The sequence below is a fragment of the Heloderma suspectum genome, chromosome 5 (assembly GCF_057233095.1).
Source record: "Heloderma suspectum isolate Gila_16-S chromosome 5, 16-S_ref, whole genome shotgun sequence".
Lineage (NCBI taxonomy): Eukaryota > Metazoa > Chordata > Lepidosauria > Squamata > Helodermatidae > Heloderma > Heloderma suspectum.
In genome coordinates, this window is record NC_139462.1 from 154231219 (window position 1) to 154256000 (window position 24782).

Sequence of the window (24782 nt, forward strand, 5' to 3'; positions counted from 1 at the left end):
TTATTCATATCCTATTGGGAGCTATTAAATGCTCTACTTGGCATCCCTGTCAAAACCACAATTCATTTTACATTGAAAATCAGTCTAATCTCTGAGCTTAAACCAGTGCCAAATCCAGAGTGACTTCACTGCCTTCTGAGCAGTTTATGCAGGTGTAAATCAGAACAAGATTTTATTTTCAAGGGAGCATTTAGTCTCAAGGTAAGCTTAGGCATCTCGTAGAATCTAAGGTTTAGTGCTGGGGTGGGCAGATTGTGGCCCTTGCTGCCTCCCGCGGCCCTGAAATTGGGGGGGGGGGATGACTGAAAAAAAATATGGCATCCACAGTGCTAGAGAGTGCCAAACACATCAAATTTATCTTGTTTTCAAGCTAAATTTGAGCCTTCTAATGCTCTGTAGCAGCTACTGACCACCAAAAGGATCAAAATGAACTTGCCAACGCAAGCTAAATTTGACTCTTTGGTCAGTCTGTAGCCCTGTGGATGCCATTTCTTCTTCTTCTTCTTCTTCTTCTTCTTCATCATCATCATTATTTTGGGTGCCCATGGGATGGGCCTGGGGAGGCATAAATAGCCTCCGGAACTCCAGCAGTTACTCACTTCTGGTTTGAAGACTGCACTCCTTCTTACCTTGGATCTTCTGAGGCAGTTTTTATTTCAGCACACACAATGAGTTAGATCCAGACGTAGTCAGAAAGACACATTTAAATTGTTGGAAGAATGACAACAGAAGAATAACTCTAGAGGAAGGAGTTTTGGGGAAGAGATGCATGTACATGCAAGAGTTAACTATACTTTGCACTCTAAGCCTTCTGGGATAACTCAGGGGGTCAGGGGTTAATAGAATGAACCACTTGACCAATGGCCAGGGAGGACATAGTAGGCATTGCCAAGTGAACAATGAGTAATTGGTCTCCCCCTGACCTTGCCTTTTTGTATCGTATGTTCCTTTCTTTGCTTAGAAGGAAGCAACTCCTTTTCTTCCTTCCTTGCATGATGGAGCTTGGAGAAGGTCCTCTCTTTTCTCTGTCTCTGTAACAAGTAGAAGCCATGATTGTGATAAGTTATGTTCCCTAAGTAAACTTCCAGTTAAAAGTATTTCTTCTCCAGACTCAGTCTCATGTTCATCAGTCTGACTCTGCTATCATAAATCAACAGGATAAGTCATAAATCAAAGTTAGTCAAGACTAATTTAGGTCTCGTTGATTTCAACGGGTCTATTCGAAGTAGGACTAAGTCTGGATCCAACTCAGTCGCCATAATCCAGCACAAAGCTGGGTGTGTGTGTTAAAACCAATTGATTCTAATAGTCCTAACCGCAGTTAGCTCTGTCCTGAATGGTTGCCGGTGTCTCCAGTCTAAGTTGTTGAGGAAGAAGATCCAACCATCTTTCCAGGAAGTATCACAGTTACTACTCAGTCGTCTTGAGATGAAGAAACCAAAGCAACTATTTTCCAAATTCTAGTGCAATTAGATCCTATTTGACATATCACCAGCCGTTTTCCTGCGCTGTAGATGCCCATTTTATGTGCAAACACAGAGACCACCTGCACACACTTCCATGGAAAAACATTCACAGGTGCAGAGTGACATTAAATGGTAATGCAAAGGAAGAGAGGAAGAGACAAAGTGAGTATGGCAGGGATGGGAAAATGAGAGGCAGGGGAACCAGCAGGAAGGGTAATGAATGCAAAAGGAGAGAAACAGAAAAACTTGAGTAAGTGCTTGAACACGTGAAGTTATAGTTACTCCCAGCAATGCCTCTATCGTTTATTCTTTTTTCTTTTCTGCAAACGGACTTTGTTGTGTATTTTCCACGTCAAGCCTGTAGGACAGGGATGTTGAACTTCAGGCCCGTGGTCAAATCTGGTCCTCCTGGGGTCCCAGTGCGGCCCTCCAGGGTTCCCCAGATGGCCATTTCCCCTTCCTCAGGCCGCACCCCTTCCCCCATAATCACCAATCCTTTGGTGGTTCTCCAGCTTTTGTGCAGTTTTTTTCCCATTCTAAAAGGTTGAAATGCCTCCCCCAAGGCTTAGTTACTGGCCCTAATAGCTTTAAGCTAAAATATGCTGGTGGGTGTATATTGTTTTGTTTTGGCTGTTTCTGGTATTTGGGGCTTTGCCCCCTTTTACCCTTAGCCTTGCTCAGCACTGGAATGAGGCATCTGAGAGCTTCTCCAAAATTGAATTTGGCCCTTGGGCTAAAACTGATCTAACCCTGCAGTTAGATCCCAGCAACCACAGGAGGACTGTTGGGTGGGTGTTATTGGGCACATTCCCAGTTCATGTATGTCGACTATATGACCCAACAGGCTTGAGCAGTGCCCCACATGAAGTGACACCCCCAGAATCCTCTGCAATATTAAAACAAAATGATGAAGAAAGCATTCCCTATATATAGAAAGTTTCCTAAATGTAGAAAGTTGCAGTGCCATTTCCCAATTAGCTTCTCTGAAACCAAGTAATCTGTTGCAATGCCTATAGAGCTATGGCTTATTGTGGATATTGGCCAATGTCTGTTATGAAGCAATACTCATAGTTTGAGCAGTGTATAGAACAGGGGTGGGAAAACTTCAGGCTTGTTGTATCTACTTTGTTTTTTTACTAGAACCTCAAGATCCACCAGAAAGAGCCAGGTGCAAAAGGCATCCACAAAGGCCTAATCTAGATGTTATGTTAAATACAAAGCATGCAACTAATCCTCACTAATTTTTTTTTGTACTTTGAAGTAAGCACACAGTGGTCCAGTCTAGATCAGGACCGCTGTGTGTGGGTAGGAGAGGTTTAAACTTTCCCACCAAGCCATGCCCCCCCCCTAATTCGCCCCCTCCCCAATACAGGAGCTTTTAAAAAGAAGTTTCTCTATTGGCACAACTCAAAAAGGTTCTGTATTGTGTGTGTGTGGGGGGGGAATAAAGGGCAGGAAAGTGGCTGGATGGGAAAGTTTAAACCTCCTCTACCCCCAAAGGTTGTCCTGATCCAGACTGGGCCACTGCATATTTATGTCAAGGTAAAATTATGATGGGGACCAGCTGTATGCTACAGATTTAGAGAAGCATCTAGTTTAGCCCCAAGAATTAAAGAATAGGGTACCTCTGAGCACATTCTGAGATTAGGAATTTGTTTTCAGTACCAAAACTGAACTTTGCTCACAGTCCTTTCATGCAAAAGGCCACTCTTGGTTCCCCAAGCTTTCTTCATTTCAGCAGCCTAATTTAGGTGGGAAAGGTCATTTTGTTGTTACTATCATTCTACAATGGAGAATCAGAAACTTGCCCATCTGTGGCAAGTCACCCAGAAATCTACTGGTAGACCCCCTACCCCTGCTTTAGGAATTTGAAGTCCTACATTTAGGAACCTTCAGAATATGAAGTTGGCAGTGAGATGGCCTCAATACTTATTTTTGCCTGCAAGGATTTTGACACCCTCAATTCAGGAATCATTTTTCCTCTAGTGAGGAGCAAATCCAGTAATGTGTTGGGTGCTAAAAGTCATAAGAAAGATTATTTTCTTCATCTGGTTGTTAGTAGCTGTTTTTTCCTCAAAGGGTTACCACAGAGCTGTGTTGCAGTCATGCTGGGGAGTGGGGATTCAGGGAGTTGTAGTGCAATACCAGGTTGGGGAAGGATGCAGGAGAGGGGGTTGGTTGTTTTTCTGTCTCCCACAACATTATGAATCTTGAGATTCTGCATTGCTGAGGCAAGCTGTACAAAACAGCCCCAGGGGAGTTACATGAATCCCATCAGCTTTTCCAGCCAAATTCTTTAGTTGAACAGAAGCCACCAGCAGGTCTGAGATTCCATATCTAAATAAAGCGAGTAAAGAAAACTGTTCATTGTATTTCCATAAAGATGCAAAGCCTTTGAGAACAGATATTCATTTTCATAAAGGTCATTTTTCTTTCCCACAGACAGGAGGCAACTGGCTTTGTTACATCTTCCCTTATTTTCCATTGAATTTGAACCACATTTCATGCATGGAGCTCTGTCGGGGTTTTATCAAGTAGGATAACTCATTCCCCTGAGCTGCTGAAGGTAGAGAGGAGAATCAAAACTATCATAATCCAAAGCAGACTCTTCCTGCATGTTTTTAGGGATGTAGGAAAGTCACTTACCTTTTCGAAGGGTGACATTTGCGGTGGGGGGGAGGCACTCCGTCCCTCCCCCCGAAATTCTCTCTGGCCAGCTCCGCTCCGCAGAGATTATGCAGAGCCACCGGCCGGGGCCGCCTGCAGCTAGACATCCGGCCACGTGGCAGCCTACAGGGACACAAATGGCGGCTGCCGTAGCCGCTGCCATTTGCGTCCCTGTATTTTGCCGTGATAGGCTACGTAAATATTTATGTAGCCTATCACGGCAAAAAAAGAGGAAAAAACAGTGGATGCAAATGGCGGCGGGTACAGCCGCCGCCATTTGCGTTCCCTTTTTTTTTGCCGTTTTAGCCTACATAAATATTTACGTAGGCTATTAGGGGGGGGGGGAAGGGAACGCAAATGGTGTAGTGGCCGCCATTTGCGTTCCTTTTTTTTTTCTTGCTGTAATAGCCTACATAAATATTTACGTTGGCTAAAACAGCAAAAAAAAAGGGAACACAAATGGTGACGGCCATAGCCGCCATTTGCGTCCGCTGTTTTTTTATCTTTTTTTGCCGTGATAGGCTATGTAAATACTTACGTAGCCTATCATGGCCTCCGCAGGGATGCAAATGGCGTCCCTGCGTTAACCGTGATAGGCTACGTAATTATTTACGTAGCCTATCATGGGTATAATGAGGAAGCAAATGGCGGCTGCAGACGCAGCTGCCATTCGCAAAGCAGCGCGAACGACAGCAGGTAAGTGCTCTGTTTCACTCGCCTTTTGTGGGGGGGGCGGGCGGCTTCGTTCCGCCATGGATTTTGGGGGGCCGAATGCACTGGCATTCGGCCTCACCGAGATCCGTGGGGGAATTCTCTGACATCCCTAGGTGTGACAAATCCAAGTTTCTATTCAACTGTGAAGCTGCCGGCCCACCAAAATGCCCCCCTTTCCCCCTCTCCGAGGTTGCTTTTCCAGCCTCGGAGGTCAGCTGGCACGGTTCTTTCTGTGCTGGCTGCAAGGGTATGGGGTGGGGGTCAGATCGCCGACTCCACCTTCTGAGGTTGGAGCACTATCTCCAATCTTAGAGGGGGGAATCCCCAGTATCCTCTGGCCCCTCAGACAATGTCTAGGGTACCATAGGATTGCTCCCTCCATTGATTAATTGGTATACTAAGTGAACTACCTAGATTAGGAACATCCTGACTTTAAATAGAAGTATTATGGTTTAATTAGTATTTTAAAATATATCTCATATAGTTATATTAGGTTGGGTCCAGACTTAGTCATATTTAGATTAGATCCTTGAAATCAATGGGACTTATGTTAGCTATGATTAACTTATGTCCCACTGATTTCAGTTGGTTTACACTAAGCATAACTAGGCTGAATCTACACATAGCAGTTATACCATTATCATACTGTTATCACAACTATTGGTGTCATGTGTGTACCAATAGTTATGATAATGGTATAACTGTTATGTGTAGATTCAGCCTAACTCTAGATTCAACTCAATATCTTTAGATATTGTTCACTTTGGAGACAGCTTTGCCAGCTTTCCACATGCAAATATTTAACAAGCACATGCTTTTATAGGCTTTTGATTTGTTTGACTAACCATGAGCATTATTCTTTCGATAAAAAGAAATGTCATGTACTTGTTAAGACCTAATGAATATACTTTTTTGCTAAATCATTCCTGCTGGTGTTAAATTCAAGATTTTTGAAAGCCTTTTAATTATTGGTTTCAAATACAGAAGACCAAGTCGACTGAATTGTATTAGCTGCAGTAAATAGTTAAGGTGGGTTCACTTTTCCATTATATGCAAGACATGCCTTGGCATGAGCAAAATTAGTCAAATACAGTTCTTCACCAGCAACTAGAGCAGTGACAGGGAACATGTAGCCCTCCAAATGCTCAGAATCATAGGGTTGGAAGGGGCCTACAAGACCATCCAGTCCAACCCCTGCTCAGTGCAGGAAGCCTGATTCCCAGGCAGTCTCCCATCCAAGTACTAACCAGGGCTGACCCTGCTTAGCTTCCGAGATCAGACGCATCCAGCCCTTGATCAACTGCAACTCCCATCAGCCCTTGCCAGCATAGCCAATAGAGAGGGATCATGGGAATTGCAGTCCAACAACATCTGGAGTTGTCCAACACATGCCTCATTCCTAAACCAGGGCATGATCCAGCCATGACTGGTTTAAATTAGATAATTCAGAACATGTCTCTCACTCATCCATTCAAATCAATGGCACAAACCTGTTTAGCCATGGCTGAACTTGCTCCATCATGTAAAAACTTTGGAATTATATCTAACTTCTTCTTTAAAAAATAAATGAAAATAAAGCACCAGTCAAGGGACTGCCTTTTTGGTAGCACTTGACAAAAGCTTTCTATTCCTTGACAGCATGAACATTTTTTTATTTCAAGAAGTGTCTCGGTATAACGTCTGTCATCTATTTGAAGCTAGACCTGGGCATTAATAAAATTGCCTGTCTCTTTTCAGATATAGTTTGTTCCACCTGCTATCAATTTATGAGGGGGATAAAAGGAGACTATACTCATATTGTTCAACAGCAGTAATCTGAAAATTCACATTTCCAGAAGCTGCTCTCTCATCATAGTACAAAGAGAGAGAGAGAGAGAGAGAGAGAGAGAGAGAGAGAGAGAGTTTAATAATACAATGACATTTCCAATAGATTAAAGGGATTTAAAAAAAAAATCACATCCCAGCTAATAAAGTCAAAGGAAGAGTTTGCTGGCCATGAACCCTCTGGCATGCTGAACAGACTGTTTAAATTAATCTACTTCTGCAGCAATATATAAAGGGGATTGTAATTAGAATGGTATCAATGGATGCAGATAAAAGACCCGGCACAAAATAGTTGCCATTTTTAGCATACTGATTTTAGATACAGGAAACATGTGCAAGTTCATTATTATATTTACATAGATTTAAAGGCACTCTCTATGATGCTCTTTGCATTAATTGAACCATATGGGAATAGCGTAGCATTTTTATTTTAGGTAGATATGCATTCAAGACAACAGAACGCCTGTCTAAAGCCCTCTCTCATTTATGGCTCATGCTGCATTCCTATGTGCCCTCGGAGCCAGTGGGAAGAACACAGAGCCAGCTGAAAAAGAATGAGCCTTCCTGGTGTTTCAGGACCAGGATCCTATTGGTGTACCAGCCATCCAGTAGCACAGCAGAAAGCCTGCCCAGTTCTTCTCTCAAATAGTGCTGGCACCATCTGAAATCACATTTCTCAGGGGCTCCAACATACACACCGAGTCAAGCCAGGTTTGGGGCTTATTTGGCCTCTTTTAGGGATAGACGAATCTGTCAATTTTGGTATCTCTCAGTTTCTCATTTCTCCACTCTTAAATCCAGTTTGCCTTGAATGTTGAGAATTTCTTCAACCTTATGTTCGGTTCATCCTGAACGTTGCGAATTTTTAAAAAGAGTTCAAATGGAAGTTCATAAACATTTTTGTGACATTTCTCCTAATACATACATTTTTGTATGTGTTTTGTCTAATATATACATTTTTTGCAAACAATTTTCCTAATATAATGAATTTTTAAACATTATTTCCCCTAATAGATTCATTTGTGTATACATTTTTTAAAATTTGAGAACTTCATTGCAAAATTCATAGAAGTGCAAATTTCAAAGGATAGGAGTTTCCGTTCACATAGAGCAGGAGTGGGGAACCTCAGGCCTGAGGGCCAAGTAACGGCCCTCCTGGGGTCCCAATCCAGCCTTTCGGGGTTCCCCAAATGGCCACTGCCCCTTTTCCTGGCCACAACCCATTTCCCCTGACTGCTAATCATTTGGTGTTTTCCCAACTTCTGCAGTTTTTTCCCCATTCTAAAAAGGATGAAATGCCTCTAAAAAGAATGAAATGCTTCTATTTTGGTCCCAACTGCTTTGGCGTTGGCCTGGGACACCACTGGAATGCAGCCCCCAAGAGTTTCTCCAAAACTGAATTCAGCCCTTGGTTGAAAGGGGCTCCCCACCTTGATCTAGTGGTTTGAAAGAGTGAAATTAGGTAACTGTCAAATTAGGTTAAACTGAATGAATTTCTCCCCCATCCCTACCCTGCATGACAGCAGTCCCTCATCCAAGACAGGTACAATGTTTCTACTTGTGTTTAAATACATGCTGTGATGATAGGCATAGCCAGGGGTCAGAACACACAGAGGAGGAAGAACACTGAACTTATAAAGTATCCTGCCATCTTCCCTCAAAAGACTTTATCACAGTAATAAAGGCAGTGGGAAATTAGGATAAAACACAACATTATTTTTATCCTAAAAATATATGAACATAAACTATGTTCAATCACATGAACTGGACAAAAATTATCTAATATAATAATAAAGATGTTTAAGTAGTATATGAAAAATCCCAGTATGCTAAAGTCCAAAAATATGGAAGATACAACTGAAGATTTGAATCAACTCCAGGAAGGAAATATAGCTGCAGCATTCAACTAATGGTTTCAATTGTTTCAAATCCCTGTGACATTCTGACAAAAATGTCCCCGAGTCCTGACAGGAGGCAGATCCAGTGATCTATTTGAGATATCCCTTATTCAGCGCGGGGGGTGGGGGTGGTGAATTGAAAAAGGCTTCTTTTCACAAAAGGTTTTGAAAATTAGGAACCTTTTGCATGCAAAGCCACTGAGCTACAACTCTTCCTCCAACCACGATATCTGAACTTATTCATTTTAATTTAAACATTTATAAGCTGCCTTTTTGAACCAAGTCCACCCACAGAGGCGTACAAAACATACGATGGTAAAGTAGTGTAATAAAACTTTTAATGTTCAAAAATATTCAGTTGTATATTCCATGTTCAAAAATGTGTACTCATGTATGTGTGAACCAGCTGCAGTTTAGGTGAAGCATCTATTAATAACTTTGATTTTCCCTTTGATGGCAGGTAAGAGAGAAATTGCTAATGGCTTTGTTTCCTAAGCCCCCTATGCAAAATATGCTGCAGCCCATGCAAATATAAACATTAGGGATGTCAGAGAATTTTTCCACCACAGATCTTGGTGAGGCTGAATGCCAGTGCATTTGGCCCCCCGAAATCCGTGGCGGAACGAAGCCCCCCACCCCCCACCCCACGAAAGGTGCGCGAAACGGAGCACTTACCTGCTGCCGTTCCTCATTATACCTGTGATAGGCTACGTAAATAATTACGTAGCCTATCACAAGTAACGCAGGGACGCCATTTGCGTCCTTGCAGAGGCCGTGATAGGCTACATAAGTATTTACATAGCCTATCACGGCAAAAAAAGAGAAAACAACAGTGGACGCAAATGGCAGTGGTTACGGCATTTGTGTTCCCCTTTTTTTTTGCTGTAATAGCCTACGTAAATATTTACATAGGCTAAAATGGCAAAAAAAAAAAGGGAACGCAAATGGCGGTGGCTATAGCCACCGCCATTTGCATCCGCTGTTTTTTTCTCTCTTTTTTTTTGCCGTGATAGGCTACGTAAATATTTACGTAGCCTATCATGGCAAAATACAGGGACGCAAATGGCAGCGGCTACGGCAGATGCCATTTGTGTCCCTGCAGGCTGCCCAGCGGCCAGATATCTAGCTGCAGTCAGCCCTGGCCGGCAGCTCTGCGGAATCTCCGCGGAGCGGAGCCGGCCAGAGAGAATTTCAGGGGGCGGGGACGGAGCGCTTCCCCCCCACCGCGAATGTCACCCTTCGAAAAGGTAAGTGACTTTCGTACATCCCTAGTCACACCCAAGTATTCAGTGGAGGCTGGTGGTTCTGATTTTGATGGGGTTGTGAATCCATTTGGGGATTTAGTCAGAACCAACCAGAACTCTAAAGGAGCTATCCAAGGTGCTGAACCCATGGGGGGCTCAGCAGCTTGGATAGCTCCTTTAGAGTTCTGGCTGGTTCTGAGTGAAACCCAGAATGGATTTGCAGCCCTACTGAAATCAGAGCCACCAGCCTCCACTGGTCCCAGGTTTGGCCTCTCCAGTTAGCAAATATTCCAGGTAGCAGGTGATGGACAAGACCTCTGCCTGAGACCCTGGAGAGCTGTTGCTAGTCCAAATAGGCAATACTGGGCTAGATGGACAAATTGTCTGTACAAGGTAGCTTCCTATGTTCCCTATTCAGGATTCTGGTGTGTACCAACCCATTTGGGAGGCATTGCATTAGAAGCAGTGTGAGAAAACATCAAAGGTGTATCTGTTGGCCCATTCCCACATGCAGGTCATTACTTGCTATTGCAGCCCCTAAGGGATGAACATGCAATGCCTGTGTGAAACAGCCCTGGACCAGCCTACCATATATCAGAATGAAATCTAGCCATGCATTCTACCAAGGATTCCATCCAAATGAAAGCCTTGCATCTGTCTTACCGCCACATTGAAATCTGAAAAGGCTGCAAGTTGGAGTGGTGTCCCTGCGTTAGCCATGATAGGCTAGTTAAGTATTTACGTAGCCTATGACGGCTATGAAGAGGAGGAAGCGAGTGGCGACCGCAGGACGTCTGCCATTCGCAAAGCAGTGCGGACGGGAGCAGGTAAGTGCTCCATTTCGCGTGCCTTTCGTGGGGGGGGGCGGGGGCTTCATTCTGCGACAGATTTCAGGGGGCCGAATGCACTGGCATTCGGCCTCACCGAGATCTGTCGCAGAATTCTCTGACATCCCTAGCTACCACAAGATGTAGTGATGGTCATCAATTTGGATGGCTTTAAAAGGGGGTTAGACAAATTCCTGGAGGAAAAGTGTATCAATGGCTACTAGTCCTTATGGCTATGTGCTCCCTCCAGTATCAGAGACACAATATGCCTATGTACACCAGTTGCTGGGGAACATGGGAGGGAAGGTGCTGTTGCACTCATGTCCTGCTTGTGGGTTTCCCATGGGCAGCTGGTTTACCACTGTGCGAACAGAATCCTGGACTAGATGGACACTTGGTCTGATCCGGAAGGCTCTTCTTATGTTCTTATGTTCATATTTCTACCCTTTAAGGCTGATTGAGTATACCGAGGTATTCTATGCTGTCTGAACATTCTAATCTGTGTATTCTAATTGCCTAACTTGCTGGCAAAGGAACTAAATAATGAGTAAGGCTTGAGGTGGGGGAGCACTGGGGCAGGATCCAGTGACTTTGCTCCTGCACCATCAAGTGCTCTGCCTACTCTAGAAACTGGGCTGACTAGCCATTGCAGCTCAAGGGCACCACTGTCATCTGACTGTCACCTGGGCTTAAAAATCCCTGGCCTCAGAGGTGGCCCATCTGAGCTACTTATTGCTACTATGAATAGCAGCAGCAGCAGAGTCCTGGTACCCTTCCTCACTGTTTTCTCTGGAACTTGACCCTTGGCCTGACCCTGATTTCCTCCCAGCCTCTGGCCCCTCGAACCCTGATCAGCTTTCTCTGGCTTCAACTTTGTGCAGTTGGATCACAACCTTGTCTCAGCACCTGTCACCTAAGAGCAAATCCCAACTGAGGCTTGACAGTTAGTCAAGAAATTTTGGTAAACCTTATCAGCTAGTGAAGTCAGATCTAAGGTCTTGCAAACTGCTTGCAATAGGTCGGCTATCAAGTAGCTCATATTTAGTAAACTTAACCCCATTCACTTGCAAATGGGTCGCAAAGCTTGGAAAGGGTTGTGCTGTTAACATTCTTTGCTTGTGATCTAGAAAGCTCAGCTCTTTGTCTTCGGGTGTGCTGAGTTTAATTAAACCTTGGATATTCTTCTTTCTTTCTTTTAGAAAGAAAGAGCACTTCCTGCTCTCCTTCCTCCCTGTTTCCTCAGAACAGGAAAAACTTCATAACAGGCGACTGTGTTTTCTGCACTTCTTTCCCCTGCCCATTTCTCATATCCTCTGTGGTGTGAGTGCTAATCTCGTAGTACAAGTCTCCTCATATAATAGGTTACAAATGCACTTTCAATTATGATTTTTTTATGGAGGAAACATGGTCAGCATGAATAATGGTTTGCCTCGGGAGGAAAGATGGGGAAGGAAGGAACAATTCTGGAGAGGGGTGGGGAGAATGCCGTTCCCAAGTCTGGCTCCTGATTTGGAAGCCATGGTTGGCCAGGAGCCACATGAGAAAGAGGTAGTGTTGGAAACTAGCTAGTATAGATAAACTGGCTTCTTTTCCCTCCGAGGGATCCTTTATAAAAACAAAACACCTTAATAATGAATATTAAATGGCCTTAAAGGTTATTTTCTCCCACATCAGAAGCATTTAAAAAAAATAATTGATGTGAGTAACATGGATCTTTTTTTCTTTCTTTCTTTTGGCCTTTGCAGGATGTGTGCTTATTGTGTCCATAGTGGAACAGCTTTCTCAGGTCCACAACTCTACAGCAAAAGAAGCTCTGGAGAGATTCTGTAGCTACGTACCTGGTAAAAAGCAAGGCACCATATGTCCATCTGTTTGCTGATCAGTACGAATTCTTGCTTATGACTATAAATGTTGTATCTGCTATTATTAGTCATAACAACTTGAATTAATGAAATGGAAGGATATCAAATAATTGTACATGGGATCTATTTTTACTGTCTTTAATTTGATAGCATTTTAACACTTCTTTAAGGATGTAAGAATAGCAGTAATGACTCAGATGGAGGGCCAGTTTATATAATCAGCAGAAGTATAATACTTTTCCTGGACTGTACCACTTCAGGCTGCAGATGGGGTAAGAAGCATATCTGACTGGTCCTGCGTGGGAAGGTATATATCCTGCACACATAATAGTATCATGTAAGGAAGAAGGCTTAGTTCTCCCTGACATGCTAGGTTTCTTTCTGCAGAGACCTTTTGTGTCTCCATTCAAGATGCACTTCTAGAACACTGCTGCCTGATGTGGTACTGTACAGGGAAACCAAACTCTTTTACACTGCTGCTGCATACTGAATTGATTTTTTTTTTTTTTTGAGTGAGCTATTCATCATGACCCCAAGGTCTCTTTCCTAGATACTGTTAGCCAGTTCATCATGTGGTTAGGATTTTTTGCATCAATGTTCATCACTTACACTTACTTACATGATATGTGAACACCTAATTACATGTGACATTAATGAGATTAGCAATTGTGTTATGTGTTTTAAATTAAAAATTAAATACTAGGTGTGCAATTGTTGTCAAGATTGCTGCATGTGGGGAGGGAGGTTTAAGCTTTTCTTACTCAGACACGATCTTCATGAAATTACACTCCCCCCCACCCTTTGTACAGTAATTCACATTAAGAAAAAAGCTCCCACTTGCACCAATGGAAGTTTTTTCACTAATGTAATTGCCCCAAGGGAGGGGATGTTCATGGAGAGTGTGGCTGGAGAGGAAAGGCTTAAACCTCCCCTCCTGCAAGCTGCAATCTTGATAACAATTCCCCACCCCCATGCTAGGTGTTTCATTTTTAAAAAACACATGATGTGATGGCCAGTCACGTCATTAATGTTACCTGTAGTTTGGTCCTCATTTACCATTTTGTTGCCCATTCAACCAGTTTGAATAAATCCTTTTAGAGATCTTGGCAGTTTGGGGGGGGGGGTGTTCCACCATTTTTAATAATTTGGTGCCCTTTGCAAACTTGGCTACCCCAGGTAGCCAGTTTTACATGCACATCCCAGCCACCCGAAGCTGATGAATTAGTTGCATAGCAATGGCCACAATATAGATTTACTTATTTACAGCATTAACTTACAGCATTCATTGCCACAAGATATTTATTTATATATTGAAATGATTTTATCCTGTCTTTCTATCATGGGTGACCTCTAAGGCGACTAACGAAATCCGATAGTGAAACCACAATAAACACAAGTAAAATGATCAGAGAAACAAATAGCCAGCCAAGAAAAGAAGACTACAGCAGCAAAAATAATAAGTAGGAAAACAATCGGCAGGGCAAAGCACTCACTTGCAGAATATGGTAACAACCACTAGTTTCGATAGTATGTGAAAAAGGCTGGACAAAGTCATGGAGGATATCTTGATGAGTGACAATTTGCCATAACAGGCAGTAGACCTCTGTAAGAGATTGTGGGGGCAAACATCAGGGGATTAATCCCTCATCCCCAGATGTTTGCTTCCCAGAGGCATCTTGCCAGCAATTCTTTTGCTGTTACATTATTTTTTTCCCCTACTGTTATTTCTTCTAAGCCAATCGTTGTTGGGGGATTAGTCCTTTAGAATAGTTATGAAGATAATGTGTTATGCCCATAGGAACTCTGTGCATAAAAATGATTTTAGCCAAATGACACTGTATGCCTGCTTTCTAGAAGAAGTGGCAAAAGAAAGCACATGTACAAATATGGCATAGGTATGTATTATAACTCTGTGGCGCTTAGCTTTTCTTAATTGTAGGCCAACTACCTCAATGAGGCTGTCTTTTTGGCAAACCTTTCTAGTGGTGTTTTCGCTGATCCAGTGTTTATATCGCAGAAGCATTATAGCAAAAAACAAAACAAACAAACAACCCCAAACAAAATAAATCTATGTTTGGTCAAGGGACCCATTTGTAATTGGCCAATTAAAGGTCATTTTTTAAAAACTATCCAAGTTAATTATAATATGAAAACCTAGCAGAGAGGGATTTCCTTTTTTTAAAAAGGACAGAGAGATTTGGCTGACAGTAGGTGGGTTGAAATATAGATTAACTGCCCTTTGGTCAACTAAGTGCACTGAAGTTTCATAAAGAAATTGTAGGGCACAGTACACTGGTTTAATTTTAAAAAAAACAAAACGCTTCTTTTACTCCTTGATTGTCAGGTTGTCACTTTGTCACTGGCACATTTACTCTGTCCTTTTAAAACTACTGATAAAGTGGGTGATGGAGCCGCCATGGCACCTCCTGTTATCTCTTTGGTTTTTCTTCTTCCCCCTCTTCTGTGCTACAATTGAGTCAGAATCCTCCTGCAGCAGAGTCAGACAAAAAGTCCTGATGGGAGAAGCCACCGATGGATTCCACTTTGTCAGTAATTTTGGACAGAGCGAATGTCGGGGTTGGAATCTGGCAACCCTACTTGGTGTAAATTCTACTGACTTCCAGGGGAATAACCTGACTGAAGCCAAGAGAGAATTGGGCCCTGTTCTCTAAAAATTAACTCATTTAACTGCTGTAGAGGGAGAATGTCTTTGGCAAGAGAAACCCAAAGCAAACCAGCAGGCCTTCTGTACCACTTTGGGCTGTCTGTCTGACAGTGTGGGAGTGCTGCTTATCTTGGATTTGGTGTCTTGTTTGCTCTGTTTGGCAGAGCAAAGGCAGGCAGAGTACCATGTCACTTCTGGAACAGTGTCAGAAGGGGGAAAATGAGCGAAAACTATGGGTCAGAGGCTACTTTTGCAAATCTTTAGCAACAAATCTTTTTCCAGTGTTGCTTCAGTAGTTGCATATTTGCTATTCCAAAATACAAGATCCTTCCTGGTCTTTCCAGTTATCTCTTTGATGCTGCCCATAGAGCTAATGAAGGAGAAACTGCTATTTCAGTAATGCCTGGAAGGCAGAATTTTGTCTCCAGCCAGTGGAAGGCCAGGCTGGGATCTGAGGGGAAAAAGAACTTTGAGTATGTTTTAAAACACATACGTGCATGCACTCATGCACACATACACACGCTTTTACACACACACGTCGCTGCTCATGGGGAATAACCAAAGAAACCTTATGTGCCTTTCCCCCCACCATATTCCAGACCTGTCTCCATAGCCATGCCACAGTAGCCGTTTGTGATGGTGCTGGCAGAAGAACAAGTGAACCTTAGACTCTAGAAGTCTAGAAGAAAGTTCTACAAATCCCAGCATTCCCCAGCCAGCATGGTTGGCCAGGGAATGCTGGGAGTTGTAGGATTTGTTTCTGTCTGAACATGCACCTGATTGCGCCCTAAATGCCTTTCCATGTGCTCAAATACAGTCATCCGAGCGCTCACTTTTTAAATGTATTGTTTTCCAGAACAGTTGCAGCTGCGAGGCATTTGCTTTCTGGTTGCTGAACTATTTGGACCAACTATAATTAAACTGTGAGTATCAATGAGCCAAATAGATAAACGAGACATTTTGCACCAGCAGCGTGGAGTAGGGATGAGTACTGGGAGCAAAAATTTCACACAGGCTGAAGTTTTGGTGTGACTTAGGGCAAGGAGCCAGTCATCAGGCAGCCTGCTGGTTGGCTGACAGCACCATCCCAGCCCATGTGCTGGGATAACATTGGTGGGGAGTGGCAGGAATCCTGGGCCAGCTACAGGGCAAACTCATAATGTGGACCCACCCTGCAACCTGGGTTTCTGGCAGACATGCCAGCCCCTAGGCAGGGGCCATGAAACCACATCCCAAGATGTCATCCCCTTTGGGGATCTCCTAGTGAGGAGCAGGGAGCTCAACCTCTGCTTGCCCTTGCTACGGATCCAACCCAATGCCTCTGGCACCTGCAACAAGATGGAGCAATGCAATTAATCAACAATTAGCAATAGTCAAACATCCCCCATTGCTAATCATGCACACAGGTAAAATTCCTTCTCAGCCCCATCAATTTGTGGCTAATCATAGCAAGAAGTTACTAAGGATTCTATGACCATTGGATTTTTTGCTTTCTAAAACTGCGCATATTATTTTTACCTTTCTTATATCTGTCTGGTTCTGGATATGTCACCCTTCCCCAACCTGTTGCTCTCCAAAGGTCTGAGATACAACTTCCATTAGCCCAGAGAGCAAGGCCAATGGTTAGGAATTATGGGATGTGTAGTACAAAACATCTGGAGGGTACCAGGTTGGGGAAGGCTGCAATATATATCTAGATTGTTTCTCAGCGCCATTCGTTTTCCCTGCCTCTCCGAAAGATATTCATTGTGCTGTTGGCGTAACACGATTTATGTAAGATTGCATCTCTCCAGGAAAGCCAGTGGCGTAGGTTGCAGGGCCTTGGATATGTGCATGTGTACTTGTGTAATAACTCGCACATACCATACCTAAGGAACTTCTGTATTGTGCCAGCACATTGGAGGATGCTTGTGTAACACAGAGTCACAGAATGTGCACTCACCCTCATTTGACAGTGAAGTTGTTTTGTAATGAGTGGACTGCTGATCATCTTAAATGGAATCATTCTAGATAAACTAGTTTGCCAACTGGCTTTATGCAATCTTCTCCTTGTTCCCAGCCTCTGACCTTAACATTGCCACTTCAGAGCCTTGTAAACTAATGTAACTTCCCTTCACATTCAAATGGAGGATGTCCAGTCTCTGTAATTATGTAATTAAATTATTTTGAGATCTTTCATACCTAACATAAAGATAAAATAGTTCTTCCATAATTAAAAACCCAGTAAGGTCATTTAGATTAATTTGTCACATTTGTTGTTGTTCAATCATTAAGTCATGTCCGATTCTTTGTGACCCCATGGACCATAGCACGCCAGGCCTTCCTGTCCTCCGCTCTCTCCCAGCGTGTGCTGAAGTTCATATTCATTGCATCGGTGATGCTATCTAGCCATCTCATCCTCTGCCATCCCCTTCTTCTTTTGCCTTTAATCTTTCCCAGCATCAGGGTCTTTTCCAGGGAGTTTTCTCTTCACATTAGGTGGCCAAAATATTGGAGCTTCAGCTTCAGTATCTGTCCTTCCAATGAGCAGTCAGGGTTGATTTCCTTTCGGATTGACTGATTTGACCTCCTTGCAGTCCAGGGGACTTGTAAGAGTCTTCTCCAGCACCACAGTTCAAAAGCATCAATTCTTCGGCGCTCAGCCTTCCTTATAGTCCAGCTCTCACAGCCATACGTTGCTACTGGGAAAACCATAGCTTTGATTATACAAACCTTTGTCGGCAAGGTGATGTCTCTGCTTCTTACTATGCCATCTAGGTTTGCCATAGCTTTCCTCCCAAGGAGCAAACGTCTTTTAATTTCATGGCTACAGTCACCGTGTGCGGTGATCTTGGAGCCCAAGAAAATAAAATCTGTCACTGCTTCCATTTCTTCCCCTTCTATATGCCAGGAAGTGATGGGGCCAGATGCCATGATCTTAGTTTTTTTAATGTTGAGTTTCAAACCAGCTTTTGCACTTTCCCCTTTCACCCTCAACAAGAGGCTCTTGAGATCCTCTTCACTTTCTGCCATTAGGGTGGTATCGTCTGCGTATCTGAGGTTGTTGATAATTCTCCCGGCAATCTTAATTCCAACCTGTGATTCATCCAACCCGGCGTTTCTCATGATGTACTCTGCATAAGCAGGGCGACAATATGCAGCCTTGTTGTACTCCTTTCCCAATTTTGAACCAATCAGTTGTTCCATGTCTGGTTCTTACTGTTGCTTCTTGACCCTCGTACAGGTTTCTCAGGAGACAGGTAAGGTGGTCTGGTACTCCCATCTCTTTAAGAATTTGCCACAGTTTGTTGTGATCCACACCATCAAAGGCTTTCGCATAGTCAATTAAGCAGAAGTAGACGTTTTTCTGGAATTCTCTTGCTTTCTCCATGATCCAGCGAATGTTGGCGATTTGATCTCTAGTTCCTCTGCCTCTTCGAAACCCAGCTTGTACTTCCGGTAGTTCACGGTTCACATACTGCTGAAGCCTAGCTTGTAGGATTTTGAGCATAACCTTGCTGGCATGTGACATGAGCGCAATTGTACGGTAGTTTGAACACTCTTTGGCATTGCCCTTCTTTGGAATTGGAATGTTAACTGACCTTTTCCAGTCTTGTGACCACTGTTGAGTGTTCCAAATTTGTTGGCATGTTGAGTGCAGCACTTTAACAGCATCATCTTTTAGGATTTTAAATAGCTCAGCTGGAATACTGTCATCTCCACCAGCTTTGTTGTTAGTAATGCTTCCTAAGGTCCACTTGACTTCACTCTCGAGGATGTCTGGCTCAAGTTCTGTGACCGCACTATCATGGCTATCAGGGACATTCAGATCTTTCCTGTATAGTTCTTCTGTGTATTCTTTCCACTTCTTCTTAATCTCATCTGCTTCTGTTAGGTCCCTGCCTTCTTTGTCCTTTATCATGCCCGTCTTTGCACAAAACGTTCCCTTGAGTTCTCCGATTTTCTTGAAGAGATCTCTAGTCTTTCCCATTCTATTGTTTTCCTCGATTTCTTTGCATTGTTCATTTAAGAAGGCCTTCTTGTCTCTCCTTGCTATTCTTTGGAACTCTGCATTCAGTTGGATATATCTTCCCCTTTCTCCCTTGCTTTTCGCTTCCCTTCTTTCCTCAGCTACTTGTAAAGCCTCATCAGATAGCCACTTTGCTTTCTTGCATTTCTTTTTCTTTGGGATGGATTTAGTTGCTGCCTCCTGAACAGTGTTACGGACCTCCATCCATAGTTCCTCAGGCACTCTGTCTATCAGGTCTAATCCCTGAAATCTATTTGTCACCTCCACTGTATATTCATAAGGGATATGATTTCGGTCATAGCTGAATGGTTTAGTGTTTTTCCCTACGTTCTTCAATTTAAGCCGAAATTTTGCAACAAGAAGCTCATGATCTGAGCCACAGTCAGCTCCAGGTCTTGTTTTTACTGACCGTATAGAGCTTCTCCATCTTTGGCTGCAAAGGACAAAATCAATCTGATTTCGATAGTGACCATCTGGTGATGTCCATGTGTAGAGTCGCCTCTTGTGCTGTTGGAAAAGAGTGTTTGCTATGATCAGCGTGTTCTCTTGGCAAAACTCTATTAGCCTTTGTCCTGCTTCATTTTGTACACCAAGGCCATGCTTGCCTGTTATCCCAGTGACTTCCTACTTTGGCATTCCAATCCCCTATGATGAAAAGGACATCTTTTTTTGGTGTTAGTTCTAGAAGGTGTTGTAGGTCTTCATAGAACCGATCCACCTCAGCATCTTCGGCCTCAGTGGTTGGGGCATAGACTTGAATTACTGTGATGTTGAATCGTTTGCCTTGGATTCGTACTGAGATCATTCTATCATTTTTGAGTTGTACCCCAGTACTGCTTTTCCCACCCTTTTGTTGACTATGAGTGCTACTCCATTTCTTCTAAGGGATTCTTGCCCACAGTAGTAGATATAATGGTCACCTGAATTAAATTCGCCCATGCTTGTCCATTTTAGTTTGCTGATTCCCAAGATGTCGATGTTCAGTCTTGCCATCTCATGTTTGACTACCTCCAGCTTACCTTGATTCATTGATCTTACATTCCAGGTTCCTAAACAATATAGTTCTTTACAGCATCGGACTTTCTTTTCACCACCAGACACATCCACAGCTGAGTGTCCTTTCGGCTTTGGCCCAGCCGCTTCACTCTTTCTGGCGCTACTTGGAAATACCCTCTGCTCTTCCCCAGTAGCATATTGGACACCTTCCGACCTGAGGGGCTCATCTTCTGCCCTCATATCTTTTAGCCTTGTGATACGTTCCATGGGGTTTTCTTGGCAAGAATACTGGAGTGGGTTGCCATTTCCTTCTCCAGTTGGCCACAGCTTGTCAGAACTCTCTGCCATGACCTGTCCATCTTGGGTGGCCCTGCACAGCATAGCTTATGGTTTCACTGAGTTACGTAAGCCCCTTCGCCACAACAAGGCAGTGATCCATATTCAACAGCAAATCTGACCAAGAAGGAAAGAATGGATTTGATAACTGATTCACTGATTAAAAGGATATCCTGTTTAGCTGAGATCTGCCAATTTAGTGATCAACATTCTACTTTTAGTTCTTGCATTATCTATAATTCACTAAAACAAGCACAGCCATACTGTTGTTTTAGTCCAGAGATGTACCTAAAGCACAGAGTTTCACAATGCTGGGTGGAGGTTTAAAATGCAGTGTAGAATCCAGGGCAGAAAATCATGACATGATACAGTCAGAAGAACTGAGCTAAGATGAAATTAATATTTGCAAGGTTTACCATTTCACAGAAGAAGCTTCTGTTTTCTAATACCCAAGGGAAGCTAAATGAGTCTTTATTTTTGCGACATTTTCTTTCAGGTTAGAGAATCACATGAATGCTGATGTGGTGTGCCATTCCATTCACCTATGTAAACGGAGCACAGGTCAGCCATATTGTCATCTATACCCTCTTCCTAAGGTGAGTTCAACTTGGGAATCTAAAATAAAAGCAAAGTCAAAACTGGAAGGAAAATCCATCTTTAAATTTCTTTTTCATGAAATTTAGTCCAGGGAGGAGATAATTACCATACCTGTAAGGTGATTTCCCCATCAGTCTCAAACCCACTGATGAATCAGTGAGCAAATTTTAAACTCTGAATAAACCATTGGTTGGTTAAGCCACGAATCCAAGGAATTAAAGTCTGCAACACTGATTTGGTATCTTTCCATATGTTTGCACTATCTCATTCCAGGATCATTTCATTCATTCATTCCATTATTATCCCACTCTTCCTCCAAGGAACTCTGGGTGGTGCACGTGTTTTTTCCCCACTTAATCCTCACCAATATCGCTGTGAGGTAGATTAGTCTAAGAGATAGCAACTGGCTCAGGGTCACCTGATGGATGTTCACGGCTAAGCAGAGATTTGAATTCTGCTCTCCCTCCTCCAATTCCAACACTGCAGGGCCAGTGCCAGGCTATAGTGGGCCCATGGCAACCTCACTTTGCTAGCACTGCTGCCACCTTGGATCCTGCCATCAGAGCCCCTGTAGGGCATTGCATCTTGGGGAATGTAACATGGTAACTGCCCACCTGCCACAGAGCCGAACTAGGATTGGCTGGATTGGCAATGGGGCCTTTTGAGCCCCTCGGCCATTGGCAAGTGCCTAACCTTGCTGATCTCTGACACCGCTGCAGCAACACTGCATCCACTTAACTTAATAAAATACAAAGAAGTACTTTATTCAGAATGTCTGATGCATTGCTGAGAACTGCTCTGGGATAAGGTGCCAAGGGGAAAAAACATACATTTTAAGGCTAAAGATTGAACATGCATTCAAGGACATAGATGCGTAATGCCCAGATTGCCTTTGTGTTTACTTCTCCAGTTTGTAATTTGAAAGATCATTTTAGTGTTATGAACCAGCAAAATGTTGGCTGAATCAAGTGATTAAACAAACCTTCAGTACAGATAACTGTTTGCTTCAGCTGGTTTTTTTTTCAGATATATTATTTAGAGAGCAATCCTATGTGGAGAGGCGGCCACCTCCGAACTCAGAAGTGACCACCTACCCAATGCAGGGTGGGTGGAGCGCAGAGGGGATCTTCTCCTCCACACTCCGGCCACCCTGTACTCATGGCTAGATGGCCGATTTCGGCTGTCTAGCTGCGGGACTTTGGACCGGGGGGGGAAGGCTGGACGACGCATAGGAAGTGTTGCACCGGCACTTCTGCACTCCCCTTTCTGCCCCTCCCCGCCCCTGGAATCACCCCCTTTTGCCCCTCTCTGTGCTGCTCATCTGAGCCTGGAGCCTGGCGATAATCCGCACTGCCAACGAGGTGGTGAGGGAGGGGGCGGGGAGGCGGTTTTCCGGAAACTGACCTCGGCGTGCAGGCTCCAAGGTCGGTTCCCGGAAACCGACCAATCCTATTGCTCTCTACAGCTGTCTCAGAGCCATAGGATTGCACCCTTACTCAGTTAAATTGCAGGTGCACATTGTCCCAGCATCTATGCAATATTTGCACTGACAAAGGACATTTCCTTTATAGGACAATAACTTATAAATTTACAGTGAATTAAATACCAGTTCTAATAAACAGCATCTCCATAGACTCTTCTGAGATAGGCAAAGATTTTATTTATTTTATTTATTATTAAATTTATTAATCGCCCATCTGGTTGGCCACCCAGCCACCCAGCTGGTCACCCAGATGTAGAGGATATAAGGAACTTTGCCGCATAGTTTTGGAGGCAGTCTATAAATTAGGGGTGTTCAACCTCTTTCAGAATGAGGGACACATTTTATTTTGGAGGAGCTCTCAGGAGCCAGCAGTGCATGGGGCTGAAGGCAAAAACACCAGCATATGTTAGTTTAAAGCCCTTATAGCAGGAATACAAATCACTCAAGCTGAAAGGGAACTTTTATTTTCCTGCCTTAGCTTCTGGCAAGAGATATCTCACTCGCTTTGTGGTTCGTTCTCAGACTGTGATGTGACATTTGACAGGATCAGATGTTATACACAGCAAGCTAACATTAAACAGAATAAAATAGAGCAGCTTCCTACAAAAAAGCAAATACTTTTCTATAAAAGTCAGCCTTGCCTGTAACCAGTTGCCCATGTCATGACATTGCAGGCAAATCCTATCTGTCCATTCTTATCTAGGGATGTCAGAGGAATCCATTTGGGGAGTGGAGCTCGATGAGCTTTTGCTGGCTCACCCCACCCTCCCCTGGATGTCAGTCTGTTTTCCGCTGACTGGACTGACTCAGTCTGCAGGTAGTGGATTTTCCGTATTCTTCCATTTCTGCAAATTCTGACTGCAATTTGCACAAATTGCGGCCTGACCAAAGAAAAAATATCCACAAAAAATCCCCAGAGCTTGGGAAAAACCCATGGTTTGGTTCACGAATGAAAGCCAAGTTGGGCAGGCATCAGAACTCCATCGAGCCCCCAAAGGGCCAGATTTCCAAATGACAGGTATCCCTATTCTTAGCACTTGCCTGCTGAGAACATGCCAGTTAATCGCTCTCTAATAGGGATGGACGAGCCCATCTCCATCTGGGGCAGGGGGAGCTCGACGAGCTGCCCCCTGCAGCTCGCATGGCCCGGACCTGCTCGGCGAGCTTCCCTGCTTGCCCCGCCCCCCTGTGAGCTGTGCAAGCTGCCCCTGCGCTCCACGCCAAGGACTCCAGTCAAGACCTTGTGCTTTATGTGCACAAAGGCTTGATGAGTCCTCGGCGTGGCCAGCCCCCAGCACTCTTGCCTTGGCCTCCTCTAGAGGAGGCCACGGTGAGAGCGCTGGGGTGCTGCCATCACCCTTCTTCCTCACGCTGGCTGTCAAGGGCTGGGCGCGGGGAAGAAGGGCCTTGGCAGCCAGCCCTCACACTCTAGCCATCACTGTGTGTGTGTGTGGGGGGGGAGATGATAGATGCCTCCTTCTTCCCTCCACCCCCACCTGCTACAGCGGCGGCAGCAGCAAGGGACAAGCTGGTCATTTTCCGTAAGTTCTGCTTATGTAGAACTACTAGCCTGTCCCTCATCGCTGCCGGCATGGGGACGAGAGGGGAAGGAGGCAGACCCTCTCCTCCTTCCCCATCCTCACTACAGCGGCAACAGCAAGGGGCAGGCTGGTCATTTTACGTAAGTGTTAGAGACTTATGGGAAATGACCAGCCTGTCCTGTGCCACTTCTGCTGTAGCAAGGATGGGGGAAGGAGGAGAGGCGCTGCCTTCTTCTTCTCTCGGTGATAGGCAGCTGGCTCGCTGAGGGAGCGGGCGCCCATGCTCTTGCCCGACTCAGCATGTGGCGAGACAGGCTAGAGCTCAGGTCCACGAACTGGCATCTGGGGGGCTGAACCAGCAACTTCTCACTGGGCTTTGAGCCCCAACCAGAAACTCATGCCATCCCTACTCTCTGATAGCCAAGACTCTGGCCTACTTCACATATTACTGGCTGTGTTTGATGTGTTTGATCACATTCCTTTGATGTGGTGTGCGAGCAGATTTGTACATTCCACCACGCACGTCCTATCGTGTGTGATGTAAGGGCTTTGCACATTCTTTTCCCTCGAGGAAATGTGTGTGTGTGTATTGAAGAGGGGAGATTGCTAACCAGGGAGTTATGTTTACAGCCACATGTACAAAGTAGGAACTG

At 44.1% G+C, this 24782-nt stretch overlaps 1 protein-coding gene across 2 annotated transcripts in view; it reads left to right on the forward strand.

Annotated features, from left to right (window-relative positions):
- Positions 1-24782, forward strand: part of AOAH (acyloxyacyl hydrolase) — a 117759-nt gene that overhangs the window by 14858 nt on the left and 78119 nt on the right. For both annotated transcript variants that reach the window (XM_084857870.1, XM_084857871.1), the window contains exons 3-5: positions 12386-12481; positions 16024-16090; positions 21005-21104. In XM_084857870.1, coding sequence (XP_084713996.1) covers positions 12386-12481; positions 16024-16090; positions 21005-21104 — 263 coding nt within the window. The remainder of the gene's footprint in view (positions 1-12385; positions 12482-16023; positions 16091-21004; positions 21105-24782) is intronic.